Genomic DNA, 21,775 nt, shown 5'->3' with positions numbered 1-21,775 from the left:
GCAGGGCACTTGAGGTACATGGGGCCTTCCATGTCACCTGGAGGCTTTCCTGCAGTTTCCTTTGGTTTCCCTGTCTGTGCTGATGTCCTCCCCTCCCCCATGCCTCTTCTCTCCTACTTTGCAGAAGCATATGGGTTTTCTAGCAAGGGGAGAGGAGAGGGGATGTGGAGAGGACGCCCACCTTGCCTATTGTCCACAGGTTCTCCCTGCACATCCACACCATCTCTTTAACATTCCCAAGAACCCTCTGAGGCATGGAGATGGTCACTCCCATTTTCCTTTTGCAAAAACATTTGCAAAGGAAGGATCACACTGGATTCCGCAGGCATGTATGAAGCACGTAGTGCATGATGGGTTCTAGAGAAGGGATTGGGCAGGAGAATGGAGTAAGACAGAGCCCCTTCCCAAGGACCAGACTCTCCAAGATCACAGGGACAGTCAGACCATGACGAGCTGGTGTGCAAAGCCCAGCGGGTCTGACCCCAAAGCTCTTTCCGCCAGCCCCCGAAGCTGCCAGTTAAGATGGATACTTGTTAGGCTGAAAGCTGCACCACTCACTTAGAGGAGCTAGCCCAGCTTCAATTCTTTTCCGGGTGAAGGTGAGGACCCCCACAATTGTCACCCATGAGTTTATGACTGGGTGTGTGGGGGCCTGTCCATTCTGCTGTGTAGTTATTTCTCTTCCCTCTTTCCCAGCCTCTGGAACCAGAGAGGGGAGAAAAAAGGAAGTGTGTGAGGGGTTCTGGTGGGGCACTGTGGACCCTAAGGTCACTCCACTTTGGTCTTCTACCTGGAGCATCCCAGCTCCCCTGGCTGTTTTTAAGGTCATGAATCCTTCCAGCTCCACACTCAGCTCCTGCCCTCAGTCAACCTCCTGGAGCTCGGATGTCCAGTGGGCCATTTCTCTGAAGGCTTTAAGGTCTGGGGTCAGGAGCAGGAAGAGGCCCCAAGGTCTTTTTACTCCCGGAAGCTCTTCCCTCTGCCCTGGCAAAAGAGACAGCATTGCAGTGTCTCAGCCGGTTGCCCTGCTAGGTTGCTCAAATCTCCCACCACTTTTAAAGTTTATGCGTTTCTTCGGTAGGGGTCACTGACTAGTGTTGGGGAAGAATCCCCTCCTGGGCCCCGTTTCGTGTTTTGTGTGCTGAGCTTGGTCCCGAGGGCCTACAGGTGAGTGGATCCAGCTCTGTCCTATGGGACTCTAGTGGCTACTGCCCTAGGTCAGCATTTCTCAGCTTTTAAAATCACCTTTTCCCCTTGGAGAAAAGTTAAATTTAATTTAAATTCTCTTTAATGAGATGACATGTGAATTTATTGAGTAATGCTGACCTTTGGAGGGCCATAGATCATTATATCTAATATTTTTTTTTTTTTTTTTTTTTTTTGCCCTCTAATTTTCACCCTCTGGGGAGTACTCTTGCACCCATTGAGAATGCATGTTCTGGGCTTTCCAGAGGACTATATGTTTTGAAACTCTCTGTAATTTCTCCAAACTCTCACTTAAGCTATAGAAAGGAGGGTCTCAGTGGATGAAGAATGTGCCTCCCAGGACTTTAGATGGTATTAAATCTGCTACTACAGCAAATTTGCCTTGGTGTTTCTGGGCCTCCAAGTTTCCGTGTATAAAATACAAACACCTGCTGCTGCCCCTTCAACCAACAGGGAGGCCACACCTAGTGTCAGGTGGGCGTGACACTGAGCTGGGGTTGGGCAGACATGACAGCGCTGGCCACACTGTGTGCCTTACACAGAGGTGGAGACAAGACATCTTTACTGTCCTCTTCCTACCCTAACTTCTGCCAGCAACCCAGCCCGTGGAGGGGTGTCCCTGAGGGAGAGGACCCCCGCCCCTATCACCTTAGCCGCTCTGCTGGGTCATCACTGGGGGTCATTGAAGGGCTGATGAGCCATGGAGGTGGGCTCTGCGGGATGACGGAAGCCCTGTGCAGTTGCTCTGGACATCTTCTCTTGCTTGGCCGTGCTTCTTGACACTCCCCTAGTTATACACTGAGCTCCCCCTGGGAGAGGCCCTCTTGCCCCTTTTCAGAGGCAGGAATGAATCTACAGCAGTGGCAGAGGCTGGGAGGAACCAGAAACTGCGCGGTGCCACCTTCCTCCTGAACGAGGCACCACAGAGTCCTGGGCCTGCACTTTATGGACAGTTTTCTCAGTTTCAGAGCCAGGGAGTTGGGGCCACTGAGCAGGGTCAGGGAGCCTGGGCAGGAGGCCTGAGGGCTGCAGAAGCCCCTGTCTGCCTCCGCTGGAACTGTCTGATGGAGGTACCATGTTCAAGAGCAGGCCAGAGCCCCCAGCTCCCGCCCCCACCTCGATGGAGAGTGTAATAGGAAGCACAAATGAGAAACAGCCTTCTGGAATTTTGCTTTGGTTCCTTTCTCTCAGTTTCCTCAAATGTTTCTTTCTTCTCTGTTTTCCCAGTCCTTCTCCTCTCTCTTTGTCCTCTGCCCTTGTCTTCCTCCTTGTATGATTTTCTGGCTGTGTGGCCCTGTCTGCCTGCCTGTCTGCCTCCCTGTATGCCTCTTCTAAGGCAGGTACCCCTGACTGCGGCAAGTCAGGGCCCGAGGTGGGGAGAGGTGGGGATCTGAGGAGGGTGGGTGAGGAAGGGGAGGAGGAACCAGGAGGGGCCTGGGGTTCCGGAACACAGACATTAACCCTTTCCTGGCCTAAGGATGTCATTCAGCCTTCCCCTCCCCTTTCCCACCAAGGTCATAAAATCCGTTTCTTACTTTCACCAATTCCCCTGTCAGTGCCAGAAACACACAATTAGCTTTAAAAGTGTCTCCAAGCTGTGGCCAGTTAGAAATTTATGACTTTTTTTTTTTTTAAAGCTTTCCTTTAAAGTGGCTAATTAGGTGTATTTCTCCAATGGTAATTTTAAAATGCTAATTGGTCTGCACTCTGGAAGGAGGAGAAAAATCTTTCCCCCTTATTATCTTGGCACTAGGGAGACATAGAAGAGATTGACATGGCCCGAGCCTCCAAGGAGAGAGGCTAGGCGCCTGCTCTTTTACGGACTTGGCAGTGTGGAGGGGCCAGGACTTATTTTCTGTGTTTCAGACAGTGGCCTCGCCAAGGGGATGTGGCATAGTGGGGCTGGAGAGGGCAGCTGGGGTAGGGCGGGAAAGCGATTGGCTCACCCGGGTGCCATGGTGCTGACACCCGGCAGAGGGATGGCATTCCTGGGAGGATGGATGAGCTGGAGGATGTGTGGAGGGCACACCCTGGTCAGGACTCGGCTGTAGCACAAGATTTGACAGCTGCCAAACCACACACTAGCAGAACCTCCCTTTTTTTCCTATTTACTTATGTATAAAATTTTTATTGATATGTTTTGTTTTGGTACATGTATGTAATGTGTAACCATCAGATCAGGGTAATTGGGATATGCATCACCCCAAACATTGATGTGAGAATTTGCCATTTGGGGGAGGCTGTTTCTGCCAGGGACAATTATAAATGGAATTGAAAGGGGACAGCATCCAGGGTATATAGTGTCCTCACATGTGGGAGGGGCAGGTCACAGGGAGCCCTGGGCAGGAATGAGGCTGGGAAAGGAGCCCTGGCCTGGGGGGTTCTACTGACCTCCTGACTTGCTAGGCAGGGTAGGGGTTCCACCAAGATTTTGGTCCCCCCAGAAGGATGGAGACGACCTCAGCCTGGTTGGACGTCCACAAGGAGCGGTGCCCCCTCCACTCTCTTGTGGGCCTGGGCCAGGGCTCTCCAGCTGACTCCCTTCTCAGCGCCTTCAGCCGTAGAGTATCTTGGGACTTGGCATGAGTTTCCTAGATCTTCCTCTTCCAAAAGTTGCTCAAAGTTGGAGCAAAACCCAGGCCAGGGACCGGGGGCAGCCCAGCAGTACCAGCATGTGAATCCACAACCCCTGTGTTTCCAAGAAATGGGTCTGATGTTGGGTGAGGGGCTCCCTGCTCCTCTTCTTGGGGCTGGGGAGTCACTCAGACCCAGGCAAGGAGGAGGCATGGGCTCATTTATTTCAACGTCTCAGCTGTCTCTGTGGGAAAGCTGAAGTGGGGATAGAATCAAGGGCCTCAGGTGACCCCTGCGTGGTTAGAGGCAAAGGGCATGTTCTGGGAGCTGGTCCAGAGGGGAGGGCAGCCCTGGAGGGCATTGACCTCCGTGCAGTCCTGTCTGGTACAAGGGGGCCTGGTGAGGAGTGGGACATTCTGTTAGAATGCAGTTGCTTTCTCCTTGTGGCCCTGATGCTAGTGGCTGTAGTGTGGCCATCCCCCTGTGTTGCTATGTGAGTAACGCAATTACGAAGACACAAAACAAGGATGAATAAAAACATTCTGCAGGAGAGAGAAGGGGAGGGAGGACCAGTCACAATCAGCTCCGTTGTTATCAGATCATTTCAGGGAGGAGTCGAATTCCAGACAGGGAGCCCAGTTCCCTTTAAAACCCTGTGCTGTTGTGGAAGGGAGGAGTGATGAACAATTAAACAGATTCCTCAGCTTGTTTGTCGAAATGAGCTTTTATTAAGGATGTCACTTCATCTCTTGGCTTCATGACCGTCTCTAGAAAAGCTGGATGGACATGTGACTGATATTCTGACCCCAAATCTCTGCAGCTCTCTGCAACTTCCCTGAATTGCTCACAGACTCAGTTTATCCATCAGCAAAATGGGAAGAGGGAAACCCCTTCATTCTCTCTGCTGCAGTGTGACAGATTCTTGGGAGCCCTGAGGGAGGACAGAACAGAGTCTAGATCCTGGCTTTCCACTTCCCGTTGAGTGGATTTGGGCACGTCCTTTCACTATGTAAGCTTTGGCAGGTTGGGAAGAGTTAACTGAAATAACAACATGAATTGTGCAAAATAGAAATATGGACTCAATCTGATTGATGTAAAAATGAAAGATGAGCCATGCAAAGTGCCCAGCACTGTGCTGGGAATGCAGAGCCTCCGCAGGGCAGATCTGATTTCTTTGCTACCCCTCCTGGCTAATTCCATGGTGTGTGCACAGGAGGAGACTGGAGAGGATGAACACAGCTCAGGAGTCATGTAACAAATTCCGTGCCACCCCAAGGGGCTAGCGGGGCAGGGATGATGAATGTTCTTAATCAGAACCTGCCACACCATCCATTCTGCTCTCCCTTGACTCTCTGCCTCTGATGAGGTGGAGAAGCCTGGCTCCCCCGGTTGTGGAAGGCTTTGCTTGGCAGATCTCACCTCCAGAGGTTTCCCGAGGTGCTAGGCCAGCTCATTTGTCCATCTTCTGGGGTTATCCAGAGTTACTTAATCTTTATGATCCTCTGCCCAATGGGGTAATAATACCCCCTTTATAGGGATATTATGAGGATTAAGAGAGATTATGTATGGCCAGGAGCTCCTGGAACAGGGCCTGGGCCTGGAAAGTGCTCAGCAAATGTTACTTCCCTTCTCTTTGCAAACCTAATAGCCAATAAACTGGCAACTGGACGTCTGACTAAGCACATCACGAATTAGCTTCAGTCATAAAGGAGACAGAAGGGGAACGAGAGCCAGGCCATTAGATACGGCCAACATGGATCTGTCTCTGGATGAATTACTGCTGGGCAGTTAGGATGGCCCCTATTAGAATGGCTGCTTGGAAGAGTAGCACGTTCATGGATTTTGGAGGTCGGCAGCCATACTTTTAATCTTGGGTAAGCTGCATATCCTTCTGTGCTTCTCTGTGTGTGCACATACATGGGAAGAATTAAATGCCCTTGTGACTGTAGAAAATCTGGAAGGACACAGTAGATCCCCCATAGATGTTCATCTTCTCCCCTCTTGCTCTCTGAGGTGAGAGATCAGTTTGGTCTGAGGAAGTCACCCATTGTTCTGCAGGAAGTCAGATTCTTTGCATCCCATCCATGCAGAGCCATACAGGGTGGAGGAGGGTACTGGGCTCACACGTTCACCCTTGTTTTCCAGCTTCTAGGGTGGGGCTTGCGTAAGACATAGACTCAGACCATTCGGTAACCAACTGAGCAAATCATTCTCAGAGTCTGACCATTTTTCTGTGACTACAGGTGTCTATTTGACAATGACTTCCCTGTGAAAGGCTCAGGGCACTTTGAAGACATTACCTCATTGTTGGGAGAATTTTAGAGGCATCATTTGATCTATTTCAGAGCCAAGGAGGGTGAAGAATACAGAAAGACATTGGCTTGCCAGGGTTGCAGCGAAGCAGTGATGTATTTGACATCTCAGTTCTAAGCCGGGGTTCCCACTGCGGTACTCTTGGTAACTAAATTGGTGTCTCAAAAAAGAGGTTCTGGGATTCTCTTGGGGATCTCTAGGGTTCATTTGGGATACTAAGACTAGACTGTGACCCTGGAAAACATTATGAATTGGGATAATAACAATAATTACCATTTGAGCACTAAGTTGTAAGTTTTGTGTTTGATATTTTATATTTTCATCTTATTTCTTTTCACAACAGTCGTTATATAGATGGTAGTTATTTTCGTTTTGTAACTGAAGCTCTGGTCAAAAATTTTAGCAATAAAGTAAAGAAGCAGCTAAGATTTAAATTCAGGGATGTCAGCCCAAATAAAGCCCACTCGGTCTCCCTGACACGTAGTAGAGAAGTCAGAGAGGGTAAGCAGGACGGAGGAATTTTCTAGGGTCAGAGTGATGATAAGAGGATGGAGTGAGATCCATTCTTGGTATTGCTGGGGGAGAGATGAAGAGAGTTTGTTGTCAATGTTGTCATATGTCAAAACTCCTCTTATATTCTAGGACAATTTGGGACCCACCTTTTAAAAGTGAGTGTTCTCTTATTTAGCCTTTAAAAAAAGGACATTCTGACACATGCTACAATGTAGACGAACCTCAAAAACATGAGGTTTGAGTGAAATAAGCCAGACACAAAAGGACAAATGCTGTATGATTCCATTTACATAAAGTACCTGGAGTAGTCAAATTCATAAAGGCAGAAAGTAAAATGGTAGTTGCCAGGAGCTAGGGGACAGGGGAATGGGGTCTTAGTATTTAGCAGGGACAGAGTTTCAGTTTGGGAAGATGAAAAAGTTCTGAAGATGGATGGCAGTTGTATTAGTCCGTTTTCACACTGCTGATAAAGACATACCTGAGACTGGGCAATTTACAAAAGAAAGAGGTTTGTTGGACTTACAAACATGGCTGGGGAGACCTCAAAATCATGGTGGAAGGTGAAAGGCATGTCTCACATGGCAGCAGACAAGAGAAGAGAGCTCGTGCAGAAAAACTCCTGTTTTTAAAACCATCAGATCTTGTGACACTCATTCACTATCATGAGAACCGCATAGGAGAGACTTACCCCCATGATGCAATTACCTCCAACCGTGTCCTTCCCACAACACATGGGAATTCAAGATGAGATTTGAGTGGGTACCCAGCCAAACCATATCAGTGGTGATGGTTGCACAACAATGGGAATGTTCTTAACACCACTTAACTCTACACTTAAAAATGGTTAAAATGGCAAATTTTAAAAGAAGTTGAGTGTTCTTCCTATTCAGGTGTGTGAAGGCAAAGAGCTTTTTGTTGGGCAGAGGCACCTGTGGGGCAGGTGGGAGCCCTGTGGCTTTAGTTAGCTGAGGAGGCTGTGGAGGCTGGAGCCTGAAGCTAGGTACCAAGAAGCACCAGAGGATGAGCCCAGCAATAGATTCTTTGCGTGAGCCAAGAAAGTATTAGAAAGGACAGAGGCTTTCTCGCTGTCCTCTGGACCAGCAACTCAGGAATCTATTGGATCACAGTCCCAAGGGTAGACAAGCAAAGAGACATTTCAAGGCAGAGTGAGAAACGTGTGATACAAGAAGTGTATCCTCTTGGAGGACACAGTTCAGGGGACAGAGACCATCAATTAAATACATTAGAATTCATGCTCTAATACAGAGGCACAGGAGCTATGTGGACTTGACCTTGACTCATGGGCAGCTGTGGAAGAGGTTATTGAGGCTCCCCTCACCACATGTTTGTGGATGCCAGAAGCCTTGAAGAGAAGGACTGGCAACACGCTGCAAGCATTGGTTGATGTGGTGTGGTCTAGTGGGTGATAAACTCTGCCTCCCAGGCCAAATCCAGATTACCCCTGATTTTGTACAGCCCATGAGCTAGGGATTTTTTTCTCCATATTTAATGGTTAAAAAAAAAAAAGGCTATGTCATAGCCCATGAAAGTGACATGAAATTTGAATTTTACTGTACATAAGTAAAGTTGTGTTGGAACACAGCCACATTCATTTGTTTATGTATTGTCTGTGGCTGCTGTCATGCTACAACGGAAACGTTGAGTGGTTGTGACAGAGACCATATGGCCTGCAAAGCTGAGAATATTTCTTATCTGGCCTTTACAGAAAAGTTTGCTGGCCCCTGGTCTAGTCCAGTATTTTTTCAAACTGTGGGTCACAGCAGCCAGTCATGAATCAACTTAGTGGAACATGACCAGAATTCAAACAAGAAAAATAGAAGAATGGACAGAAACTATCAGAGTGTATTGTTTATTATAAGGCTGTGTTTCTCCTCAAACATTTTCTTATTTCCTTTAACTTTTATTTCAATTAAGTATGTATGTGTATTCTTGGTCGTGAGCTGAATTATTTATCTTACTTATGAGTCTCAACCAAAAAAGTTGGAAAGCTACTTGTCTAGGTGAACCTAGGAAATTTCTAGTTGTTCACCCAGTTATCTGGGATGAAATTTGCATGCAGTCTGCTCAGCTACCTGTGCTCAAGGGAGCAGTTCTCTATTCCTGCAGCCCAGATCCAAGCTAAACTGGTGGGTACAAGATTTCTCTCCCTGGAATAACGGTGGTTACCTCCGCCCAGGACACAATGCCTGGCCCCAGGTAGAACCCTTTCCTTGTTCTCACCCAATTTTCTCCCACTTAAAGAGGAAGGTTTCCATTTTCCCACTGGAAGTGAATGAGGAATGTTCACTTCCAGGCAGGAAGAGAAAAAGAAGCAAGTCCCAGGACCAAGGACACAGAGCTCCCTTCCCAACCCTTTGATTGACAGCTAATACTCAGTGACAAGAGATGGCGCCCGTGCAAGGTGACAAGAAGTGAGATCCGAGAAGGCTCTGTGTTTACAAACATATTGCCAAAAGTGTCACGGATACAATTGAAAAACATCGATAGCGATCGATGGGAACAAATCACTGGCCCCAGTCATTAAAAAAGAAAGTGAATCCAGGCCTGGAGGAAGTGAAGGGGAAGAATCTGTAGAGGATGGGAGCATGGTTACACCCTCTGCCCTCTCACTTCTTCCCCTCCTGCTTACTCTTTGTTCTTCTTCCCATAGCCCCTGCTCTGCACCTCTGCTCATCACTGCCAGTTGCCCCCTTTACAATGGAAAGAAAACCATTGATTTCTACAAAGCCTCTGCCTTGGTCTTAGAGGAGGAATCTGAGCAGAGCTCCCTGCTTTCCTCTTCCTTTCTCCAGGCTGTGCCCCGATGCCTGTTGAATTTCAAGCAGTGACTTTGTGAACCAGTTCTTAGCTAAGCTTCATGTTCTCACAAGGCATCCCTCCACACAGGGCATTAGGATGTGATGTGCTTTGTCTGAGCAGGGGGTTCTAGGACTTGAGAGCTAAGCTTGGTTGGATCCATCTTGGTCTGGAAAGTTTTGGGAGACCAAGGAACTATGTTCAGCAGGAAGTTTTGACCCTGATATTATGGTAGAAAACAGAGTGTGGAAAATAGGAGCAATCACAACTCCAAAAATTTGAGGTGAATTTGCTGCTGGAGTCTGAGGGACTGCAGTAGACATCGTGGAGAAACTTGGGGGAGGGATGAATGAACTTTGATGGATGGAGAGTAGAACCTTCCTGAGTTCAGGTCACTTTAGAGCCTGGGAAAGTGGTGTAATCCTTCTTTTAAAAAACGAGATAAAACATACAGCAGCAGCAAGAAGGACAGTGCTCGTGCCAGAGCTGCAGAAGTGTCTAGAAGGACTCAGCAAAGGGTTGGGGTTGGCTCAATGCTGGGCTGTGGATGGTCATTAAGACTCAGTGCCCAGAATGCTGGTTCTAAATCAATTCAAAAAGTCTTCCACAGGAGGAATAATGAATTAGAAGTGTTTTGTCCAAATAAACCAAAATGACCTAAGAAGAGACTTTAGAGGACAGATATCAGGTGGTTGCAGAGAAAGCAATTTCCCCACAAAACTAACGAGGTAGATAGGGGGCCCAGAGAGAAGGAGAACAGAGACCCAAGGACCAAGGAATAAACCAGCTTTCCTGGGACAAAACAACAGCAGCCCGGGCAGAAACCAGAGTAACAGATTGGGCATTGTTTGATCTCCTGCTCCTTCTCTCTCCCTCTGTCTCTCCCTCTCCCCCTCTGTCTCTCCCTCTCCCCTCCTCCCCCACCTCTCCCCTTTCTCTCTCTCTCTCTCTTCTGTCTTTTTCTCTCTCTCTCCTTCTCTCTCTCCCTCACACACATATATACATTCATTCATTAATCTATTGTGTTGCTTATTTATTTTGTGCAAGGCATTTTTCTGTACACTGGGAATTCAGATTTAAAAGATATAGAAATAAAATCTCTGCCCTCAAGGAATTTGTGAACTAAAGCATTACCTCATTCCTTATCTACTGGACAAAGTCTATATCCTGAGATTTTTCACTGAGTCTCAAAACAATTGCGTCATTTAAGTGACTGAATATGTGGTTTGAGGGAACAACCATGAAGCAAGGGTCTGGGAAGAAGCAGAGGAGGCAGCCCCGATCCAAAGCGCAGGCCCCATGACACAGGGAGCACACTTGGCCATGGTGACAATAATGTCATGGCAGGTAGGAGGAGATGCCCAAGAACCTTCAGGCAAGGAGCCCCTTCTGCCATTTCATCTCTGGCTGTCAGAGGCTCCCCCACAGCCCTGGTCGGTGGTAAGTGAGCTGTCAGGAGGATGGATTAGCCTCATGCAATGTGGTAGGTAGTGATCTTTGAGGCCAGGGGGAAGCAGGAGTCCCTGTAGAGTGGGCATAAACTTAGCTTAAGAGAGTGTGAATTTCTGGTGCAGACAAGAAGGCAGTCAGCAACATTCTCTTGCAGGACTTAAACCCCTTCTTTGTCCTGGTATATAGTCATGGCAGGATATAGTCACTTCTATTTTTTTGCTAGAATCTGAAATGCAGTTGAATTTTTCTACATGCTGGATGTTTTCCATTTTTAGTAGCTTGTAGAGAAGCAACTGTGAGTTTGTGATGAACAGTATGGGGGTGGACACTAGTCCATAAAGTGGTTAAAGGACTGTTAGGTGTCATGCAACCACTCTTCCATCCAGCCAAACATCCATTGGTTTACTCAAGGAGTATTTACTGAGATTGAATAGGGAAGAGAGTCCTACAGGGCTGCTTCGCAAGCTCCAGGTTTGCCATTTATCTTTTCAATTGCTGCTATTTTACAAATGTTCAATGTCTCATTCTTGGACAGCCCTGTGCCATAATAAGAAAGGAAGACACAGCAATAGGGCTAGTGATTTACCTGTTAGGAGTCATAATAGTGTGAAGATGTGTTGGAAATCACCTCTGAGTACTCTGATATTTTCTGTGCACATCTCAGAAGGGATCAAGGATGAGAATAATGGGAAGAACCCAGAGTGACAGGCTAGGTGGGATGAGAAGAGCCTTCGACATAACTGGCCATGTGACCTGGGCCATTGGCCTCCCCAGTTGTCACTGGTCTTATTGTAATGTATGAAAAGAGGTTGAATATGCTAATCTCCAAGGCCCCTTCCTTCTGTGGCATTTCATGAAGTCTCACTTGTTAATAACAGCAACCAGTTGGTCCGTGTCGTGCTGCCCCAGGTTCTCCTTTTTGCTTCTCACCCTTTTCTTGTCCTTTCTAAATGTGAACAGCTCACAAATTAATGCCATCCTTCCTCCAGCTGCTGGTTATCCTGAAGAGTGTTTCCATTTGCCAACATCTAGCCTTATACTCTAACCAGTGTTACCCAATGCATTTTCAGTAACAATGGCAATATTTACATCTGCACTAGTCATTCTGGTGGCCACCAACCACATGAGACTACTGAGCACTTGAAATGTGGCTAGTAGGACTAAGGAACTAGATTTTACGTTTTACCTAATTTAAATTTAATTTAACTTTAAAGAACCATGAGTAGTTGGTTATCAGACAGCATAACTATAATCTGTTCTTTCCCCAATGCTCTCTGGTCTATATCAAACTTATCTGTTCATTTCTTCCTAAATCATTGGTTAAATTTGGTATCTGTAGTGAAATTTCTTTGGCTGGAATTCTCTTGACCACTTACTAGCTGCAGAACCTTGGGCAGTTTACTTAACCTATCCAGATCTCAATTTCCTCACCTGTAAAATGCAGGTACTGATAGTCCTACTTTGTGGGATTGCTGTATTGATGAAGATAATGAATATAAAGCACTTAGCACGGTCCCTGCCACTTTGTGTTGATAAAGGTTAGCTGAGACAGAGGAGGAGAAAGAGGGAGAGAGGGAAATGTATTTCCACTATCTGTCTCCTATTAGAGTTAAGTCTTGCAGGCTGACTATCTAACCTGTAGTGTTACTAGTTAGCATATGGAGACAAAACTGTCTCCCAGGGCCCACATGTGTATCTTTTTTATTTGAGTCTTATCTCTTTGTCAACCACTCCTGATACCTCTGTTCCCTGCACCAGAGCAGATACAAATCTCCTAATAGCAGCTACACTGACACAAGCTGAGGGTCTGTATCCCTGGTCTCTCACACTCATACATGTGAACATACCCATGTACACACACACGTCTTATAAAGCAGACAGACCTGCGATCTCATTCCTTCAGACATCTGTGTCTTCTGGCTGTGGCTCCTCCTCCTTTGGGTGATGGGGAGCAGGGCGATGACCCCATTAATTCCAGGCAGGCCCTTGTTGCTCTGCAGGCCTCCAACTCCCTTCGGACCTCCCCTCTGGCCAACTTGATCTCCCAAGTGACGTCTCTCAATCCTGCCCCAGGAATCAGATGTCTAAATAGCAAATGAAAGATTAATGCCAGTGGCCAAGATTAGGGTGTGAATAATTTAAAGGGCAGCATAAGAGCCAGCTCTGCTTACCAGCAGGGCTGCCTGGTAGAGGTCAGGGAAAGGGTAGGGGCCTGTATAGGGCCAAGGATAGGAGGTTGTGCATTCCCATGGATTGATTTGGGAGAGGATTTGTTGTCCTTGGCATTGGGAAGAATTTGTAGTTACAACCGGGAAATGGATCCTTTGGCATTCTTATCAATACAGGGATTGTGGGTTCCACGAGGTGTGTGGGAGGATTTCGTGTGGGTGCCATGTTTCCATGGAACTCATAGCACATCCTATGCCTCTCATAATAAGGATGCCTCTTATCAGTATCTCTGTTCTTGTTGCCACCTTGAACCCGTTGGGCTGTAGGAATCCACATGACTGTGTTCTTGTTGCCACCTTGAACCCGTTGGGCTATAGGAATCCACATGACTGGGGACTGGGGACTGATGAATTAGCCACTCCCACAAGCAGTGGAGCACTTTCTGGGGTTATGGGATTTGAGGTGAGGAGTGGCCAGTTATTTGTGAAATGAGCAGATATTTTACAGAGAGTATGGCTCTTGTCCAGGCATAAAACCTCTGTGTGGATATTTTTTTCTCCCCTCCCTAGCATCTCGGTCACCTCTCTGCCACCCCAGCCTCCTGTTAGGTTTACCACAGTCTCTCCTCTGACGGTTTGGGGTTTGATAAATATTTTCCTCTCTGGAAGTCTTTAGCAGTGCAGCAAAAAGGTTACATGATGGATTCTGCCCATCACTTAATTGAAGCCATAAAAAATGAAAAGAGAGTTTCCAATAAACCAAACCATTACTCACTGGTGGATGGAGAGGGGATCCCAGAACCGGGACCTGGGAGGCACAGCTGGGAAGCCCTCCAGCTGACTGTCTATTATGATTATTAATCACAACAGCAACACGGTTCATCTGCACCGAGCTTCTTAATGAACTTGGACTCATGTCCTTACAAGGTTGTAGCCATCACAGCAACCAGGGCTTTTCCATTTAAAATCCCTGAAAGCTTAGTTGACTTGGATGGATGTCCAAGTGGGTGCATATGTCCCAGGGCTCCCCCAAATTATGAGATATGTGTAGTCGTATCTAGGCCCGAATAGTGGAAGATAGATAGCTCTATCTGCCATGACTGGGAGACTTGTGTAGTGACTAGCAGTGTAAGAGTATGGCTGGTGGCTGAGTGCATACCTTTTTTTGTGAGCACAGCTTGATGGCTGCATATTGTGAATGGGGTGTTGAGAGTTTTGTTTACTGGATGGTTGATATGGGGGTGGGAGTGAGGAGTGTGTATGGTGGTAGTGGGTGTATATACTCTAAAATAGCATCATCTCTGTGTGGATTCCATAACATTTGGGTTTCCAGGTGCATCACAAGTAGGAAGACCCTAGAATTTATTGTCCAAACTGGAGGAGTTTTAAAAGTAAAAGAGGACATTGCTAATATTTTGCCTGGGCCACACACATAAAGCAGCACCATATTTCAGGCAGCCAGGACCATGGGGTAACTCCATTTATAAGGCATCATTGAATTGCTTAGGTGTGTGTTCCGTTGTGTTTTGCTCTGAGTTGGGTTTAGGTTGAGGCCTGTCTGTTGGTGCCTAGAGGAGTGGCAGAGGGTGCCTCCTTGGTGGCAGAATATTCGTGACATCTGCCACATGGTGGAAAAACAGCCCCATGGCTCCAGGGTCAGAGATGTGCTGGTTGTGTGCCCCTGTCTTGATGCTGGGGGACTTTGGTGCTCACTCCAGGAGTTACTAGAGACAGTGAAGCAAACCCCTGGGCTGCTCCAGGGAAGGAGGTAAAGACCCCATCGAGGAAATCTTCAGAGTTGTTTCCAGGCTTTACTGTGGGCCCTGGGGCCACTGTGCAGCGAGTCGGGAGGCAGACTCTGCTCTAGTATGATTAGGTCTGTCCTAGATTTGCCTGGGCCTCAGTTTATCTCTATGTAACACTCAGGGAAGAATAGTATCTAGTAATGAGAGTGTTAATGCTTGAGACAGTGTCAGGAATGAACGGTATAAGAACAGCACGCCTTCTTTTCCATTTTCCTTGCTCTTTCTCTCCCCACCCCCATCCTTCCCATTCTTTTATAAAGTGACTTTGCTTCTGAAGACCTCAGATCTTTGTTCCCTAGTCACTAATCCCTACACATCAGCAATAGTTTACCTCCGTCATGGCACCCCTGAGGTTTAGGAGGAAAGGAGAGGGGTCATCCTTCCAAAGCTTGGCCAGCGTGTCCTGCATGGAAGTCCTTCCCTGGTGCTCCAGGCCCTGGTTTTCTCTCCAGCTCACCCTGGGATCCACAGCAGGCTGTGAGCTCTGGAATAACACCTACAAGAATTGTGTCCTGGCTGCTTTCTCCAGAGGTCCTCTCCCACCTCCTCTCTGAAAACAAAGAACTTCCCCATGCTGCCAGCAACTAGATGTAAACAGAAATTAATCCATCTGTGCCAAACCTCAACATGTCACCTGATCCTTATCACTGCCTCATAATCGCCTCCAAGGAAGATCTTATTATATTAAAAAGCAATTGCCCTCTATGCTGGTAACACTAATAGATTTTTGTGTGATATTTATACAGGATTTTGTTGTCAGCTCACGAGATGCTATTCCCTTCCTTCTGCCTCTTTCCTGCCCCCTTCATCTTTGCCCAAGTCTCCTATCATTTCAGTTTCCTGCAGGTCTCTGTCTGCAAGGCGATCAGCTCCATGAGGGCAATGCACCTGTCTTCTTAACTGTTGTATTGTCAGCATGGGAAACATGCTTGGTGCATAGTAGGCATACCATTTCATCCAGCCACTTCATTCATTCATTCATTCAACAGATGGAGCTGAGGTCTAGAGGGGGAGATACACCAAACACCAAACAAATAAATAAAATAATAAACAGTTATCAGTGCTTTGAAATAAGCAGGTTTTTGAAATAGAGGATAATCAAGTTTTGGAGGTCTACTGAGAATGAAAGGCTGGAATGTTTGCTCTGAGATGTCAAGAATGTGAGGAGCTGAAGTTGGCTGAAGAGTGTTCTAAGGCGAGGACACAGTCCTACTAGGGAGTTGTGAAGTAGAGAACAAATTGGGCACCTTTGAGGACCTGAGAAAGGCTTCCTGTGAACAGACCTTCATGAAGGGAGGCAGAGGGCATTGGTCAAGTTTGGAGGGGCAGGCAGGAGCTAGGCCATTTCAGAAATGTCTGGGGTGGTCAGAGCATTCAGGGATGTGATCATGTGATTGGATGTAGAATTTGGGATCCTTCACACTCCAAGCATAAATATCGATGTAAATGAGAGACCAAGCCCTTAGGAAGTCTATGGTGTGGAAATGCAAGGTGAAGTTGGTGAAGAGTGGAATTTGAACTGGGGATGCCAGAATTTCTGGGCCTTTTCTTCTCTTTCACACTGACTGACACTCATTTCCTCGTGTCCTCTGTTCCTCAACGTTTACTGAGATTATGTCAACATAAACATGGAATTTGGACTCAGATGGTGGCAGAACTTGAAATCAGGACCTAGCTGAAGCCTTGTGAAAAGTTGAAAAGACCCAGGTTTCATAAACAGCCACAATCGTAACAATGGCAATGACAGTGCATTTTTGCCTTCTGGGCTCTTTGGTGTCAGTAAATTCAAAGCAGTTTAAATTGAAGATAGATTTGACGGCAAGAGCCAAGCCCATAACACACCCTTCATCAGCTATGGTCTTGTCAATTACTCATCAGAAGTAGCTGCTGATGAGGGATTCCGGGGTGAAGCCCGAACAGGGTGGCGAGGTGCCAGAGCCCAATCTGATTGCTGGAAGGTACCCATTCAGAGTCTGGGGAAATGTAACCTGCACAGAGAATCACTCAGCTCCAAGAGAACTTGGGCCTTCATCTGCAGTGAGGGAAGAGATAGGAGAGTTGTTTGGAAACATGGAGCAACTCATTAATTAGAAATTGAATGTCCCCCTTTCTCTGCCAGCTCTGAATACATTAAAGTGAAAACATGAGATCAGGCACGTTCCTTTCGTTCTCTATTTCTAAACATTCCTTGCATTAAAACCCTCATGTTTCTTTATTCCATGACAGCCGGATCATGTCATGGGCAAACATAATCGGGATGATGGCCAGAGTACCAGAACTTTTTCTAAAAGATGCTGCTGAGGACTGGTGCTTGCTGCACAGGCTGGTATCTCCTGGGGCTCACGTCTGAGGTTTGGGTTCCTGGTGGAGTTTCCACCTAGAATGGATGGGGGACGGACAGATGGGTGGATGCACCGTCAGAAGGGGAGCTAGCTGGAGTGGAGGCAGGTTTGTGGCACCTTCCATACCTCCTGATGGAGATGAGTAAAAGCATAAATGATAGTGGCCTTCCCCACCAGGGCCTTGGGGAGGGGGGTGATTGCATGCCTGTTTTTGGCAAAGTTCTTGGAGAAAGGCAGCCTAGACAGACAAAAGTTTTATTATCAAAAGGCAGCACTTGCTAACCCTCCTCCCTCCATGACACCAGCCTCTCTGGTTGTCAGCTCATAAATGTGTCTCCCAGTTACACAGCACACGATGTAATCCTGTCAGATCTCCTCACTGCCCATTGGGATGGAGTTGGCAGTTCTAACAGTTATCCCTGTGGAGGGGGGAAGGCTAGGCTGGGGTCTGTTCTCAGCTGTGTGAGTGACAAGACAGCTTCGTGTCTCTGTGCTTCCTTCTCCCCTTGGACGAAGTCAGGAAAAGCGTCTCTCCTTCCTGTTCCTTCTGAAGGTGCCATGTGTGAAAGGTACTTCAGAAGCTCAGATGGAAGGCACTGTGCTGCTTCTGGGGTTCTACAGTGCTGGCTCAGAGGGTCTCAGTCCTGTCTGTAAAGAGGAACTGTGAATGCTGAGAATAGCACGGGGGGCCACGGGGAGGTAGAGACAGTTTCCCTCTCCTGCCTGTTTGCCCAAAACTGTTGCCATCCCCCAACTTTCACCCCCTAGAAGCAGGAGGGAGAGCATGAGGATCCAAGCCTAAACTCGTCCTTATTACATTTCAGCCATCGTGGTTATCCCATGCAACTACAGTCAGCTTCTCTCAACCCAAGGGACTCAATTCGAAAGAGGGAGCAGGGAGAGGTGAGATTCAAAATATTTAAACTTCAAGGGCACAAAGCCTCAATGCTGGGTGAAGAGTCTAGGGGCCCCCTGCCGGGCCAGTCGTTAACCCTTTAGGTGACACATCTTAGGGAGGTCATTGGGGGATCTCCCAGAGGACGAGCCAGCCTGCTGAGACTACAGGGGAAGTATCCGAAGGTGATGGCAATTTACCAACTAGTGTGGAAACATTTCAGTATTTTATCTTCCATCCATCCTGGTGCATGCTGGATGAATATCAGGTCTAGAAACAAGTCATATTTTCTCTGAACTGTGGGAAAGATGGCCAAGGTCCAGGGGAGAGAGACAATCCCATGTAATTATCAAATCATGGAATTCCACCGTGAAAGAGTGAAAAATCCAATTAACCCCCTCATCCAGGGTGGGGAGTTGGTTCAACGTGTGGATTCTCATTTCCCCTCCCCTGTGAACCACTCAACCACTGTGGCATGATCGAAGGAGGGACAGACTTTCAAGGGGTGACAGACAATGTCCTTGAGGAAATGGAACTGGAAACCATGAGACCATCAGACGATTTGTGAGGTGATGCCCCATGTTCATAATGGACAAAAAGAATCCCATGGAGTTCGGTCAAGGGGAGATGTCTGGGGGCAGGAGCTGCCATGGGGGTCATAGGACATGGGATCTGTCCTGCAGTGCCTGTGTGAGCCACCAAGCCATCTACTGCAGTACCCTGGAAGGTCAGGTCCAGCTGGGGCCTGGATGGAGGCACAGAGCTGAGCCCCCACCTCCCTAACCTGGATTTCTGGCATCACAGGGCAGCTGCCAGCGACCCCATTAATCCGGATGTTTGGCTCCAGATGTCCAATCCCAAGGACATCAAGTCAGCATTTTTCTCTGCAGACTCTAAAAGAACAGCTGCATCTTCTAGAAGACCATCCAAGTTCATGACTTCTTAGGATGATTACAGTGTTTTACTTGTAGCATAGTTACGTCTCTTGGACCCCTTTTTGAGATCCCATTCTCAAACACAGGGGGATGGTATTTCAAGACACAGAATGTGAGAGCAGAGAGGGTTTTAGAGATCATGTGATCCAACACATTCCTCCTTGAGATGATGACATGGGGTGGGGGCAGGGAGGGAGGCAGGCAGAGAGGGCACTTCCCTGCAGTCATCTGCAGAGGTAGTGGAAGAGATGTGACTGGATCTCCTTTTGTAAATAATATGTTTTTAGCCGGGTGCAGTGACTCATGCCTGTAATCCCAGCACTTTGGGAGGTCGAGGCTGGTGGATCTCTTGAGGTCAGGAGTTCAAGACCAGCCTGGCCAGCATGGCAAAACCCCCTTGCTACTAAAAATAGAAAAAAATTAGCTGGGTGTGTTGGCACGTGCCTGTAGTCCCAGCTACTCATGAGGCTGAGGCAGGAGAATCGCTTAAACCCAAGTGGCAGAGGTTGCAGTGAGTCGAGATTACACCACTGCACTCCAGCCTGGGTGACAGCAAGACTGTCTCAAAATAAATAAATAATTTTTTTTTTTTTTTTTTTTTTTTTGCGGACGCGAGTCGCTCTGTCGCCCGCGGCCTGGAGTGCAGTGGCTGGATCTCAGCTCACTGCAAGCTCCGCCTTTCCCGCGGTTTACGCCATTCTCCTGCCTCCAGCCTCCTGAGTAGCTGCGGACTACAGGCCCGCCCGCCACCTTCGCCCGGCTAGTTTTTTGTGATATATTTTAGCTAGAGCGGGGTTTCACAGTGGTTAGCCAGGTGGGTCTTGATCTCTCCTGCCTCGTGATCCGGGGCCCGCTCTCGCGCCCTCCCAAAATGCTGGGTTACAGGCTTGAGCCCACCGCGCCCGCGACCCAAATAACATAAATTTTTAAAAGTGTTTTTGTGTTCAAAGGCTAAAAAAGAATTAAAAAATACTTGTTTATTTAAAAAATTTAGAAATCTATAAGAAATGTAAAAATTGCACACCCAGAATTCCACCACCTGCGGCTATCATTAATCTTGCCTTTTAATTTTTTATGTTAATCATTTTCTGTAGATAAGATTATACTATGTATCTCATTTTTTCCTGCCTATTCAGTGAACCTTGTAACTCAACTAACTTCCCCACTTGTAAACTCTTCATAATTTTAAACATCTGCTTAATATTCTATTATGCACATATATTGTAGTTTACTTACCCACTCCCCTACTGTTTTATATTTAAGTTAGTTCTCATTTTCTAATTATAAATAATGCTAATATGAAAATTATTGTGCATAAAGGTCTTTTTTTTAAATCCCTGTATTTCAGACTATTTCCTTTGCTAGAGTCCCAGAAGCGGTATTTCTAGGCCAGAGGGTATGAACACGTTAAAGATTGACTATCTGTTACTCAATTGTTTTCCAAAAGTATTGTTCCAATTCATGTTCCCACTAGAAAGCTATGAACTTTTATTAAATCTTTGCTAATGTGGTAGACACTTCTTGGTTCCGATGCATAAAATCTGTGTGTTCTAAGTTCAAGTTCTGTGACATAGCAGAGATAGTGATATGAATAAACAGTTTCATTTAACATTCTTGAAAATTCAACAAAGCCCTGTATCCACCTTGGATAGCAAAAGGATTGGCCCCATTTAGCCCAACTGACTAGGACAAGCCCCTCAAACTGATGCCTACCTCCAGACCAGGAGAAATGTATTGACATAGTCCCAGGAATAAAAATAAAACAAAGTAGGTTGGTTTCCAGGGGGCATGCTGGGATGTAGGACCTGAGCAGCCAATGTACTTGTGTGCATATGTGTGCATGTGTGTGTGCATGTGTGTATTTGTGTGTTGGTGTACATGCATGTTTGTGTGCATGTGCATGTGTGCATGCATGCAGGATGCATCTACATCCCTGGAGGAAATCCAGAGTGCTGGATCAATGGACTCAGAAACACACTTCTCACACTAGAAAATGGGCGTCATACACCTCTCTGTGAAAATCACCAGAGGGGCTCATTTGGCTACTCTGATGATCCACGCCAGTCCATCTCAGCCCTGCTGTTCAGAGGGCCTCCAAGTCCCGGGGGTGGGGTGTCCCAGAAAGGGTTGGGCCTTTTCAGCCTGGCTTAAGGAGATAGCCAGCTGAGATAATGAGCCCCTGCTCATTTTTAGGGCAATCTGGCAGGCAGGACCACCAGAACAAATGAGAGTGTCAATATCCATCTTTGCAGATGCATCAGTCAGAGCCATCAGTGTAGCTATTTCTAGAATGCCCCTCTCTCCCAGACTCCATAAGGCAGATGAGGACATGGGGGATGAAGCGTTCTTATGAAAGCTGAAATCCCACTTGGGCTTGTTTCCCTTATCGTTAGAAAAGGGGTAAATGAGGCCTAGAAAGTTGAATTTTCCCCTAAAAATGATCACCTACTCCCTTTTTGATTCTCTTGGTGCCCACTCAACCTTCTCTGCAAATGCAGAGTTGGAGAAGTGCAAGGACATTAGAGATTTGAACTTGGCCCTTCTTACCTTCATTCACAGGGAGGTTGTGTGGCTCCTAGGAGACAGGTCACTCAAATTCTAGCCCTCACTCTAGCAATCCATGTGGCTCCAGGTGAGTCACAAATGTCCCTGGGTCATGGCTCTTCTAACCTGTGAAACAGGAGGCTGGATGAGGTAAATCCTGGACCTTTTTTTTTTTTTTCAGTTTTATGAATTTGAGATATTATAAAAATCA

At 47.0% G+C, this 21,775-nt stretch overlaps 1 protein-coding gene across 9 annotated transcripts in view; it reads left to right on the top strand.

Annotated features, from left to right (window-relative positions):
• The window catches only part of PLXNA4 (plexin A4), a 523,648-nt gene that overhangs the window by 218,140 nt on the left and 283,733 nt on the right, over nucleotides 1-21,775 (top strand). Inside the window, exons 1-2 of one of the 9 annotated variants that reach the window (XM_017885087.1) lie at nucleotides 17,079-17,174; nucleotides 18,015-18,093. The exons of the other annotated variants lie outside the window; for them this stretch is intronic. Of the exons in view, the coding sequence (XP_017740576.1) occupies nucleotides 17,140-17,174; nucleotides 18,015-18,093 (114 nt within the window). The 5' untranslated portion in view covers nucleotides 17,079-17,139. Of the gene's footprint in view, nucleotides 1-17,078; nucleotides 17,175-18,014; nucleotides 18,094-21,775 lie in introns of those variants that run through there. 9 annotated transcript variants of the gene reach the window in all.

Source organism: Rhinopithecus bieti, unplaced genomic scaffold (assembly GCF_001698545.2).
Source record: "Rhinopithecus bieti isolate Rb0 unplaced genomic scaffold, ASM169854v2 scaffold_13262, whole genome shotgun sequence".
In the NCBI taxonomy this organism is placed as follows: domain Eukaryota; kingdom Metazoa; phylum Chordata; class Mammalia; order Primates; family Cercopithecidae; genus Rhinopithecus; species Rhinopithecus bieti.
This window is presented reverse-complemented; position numbering and strand designations above follow the sequence as displayed.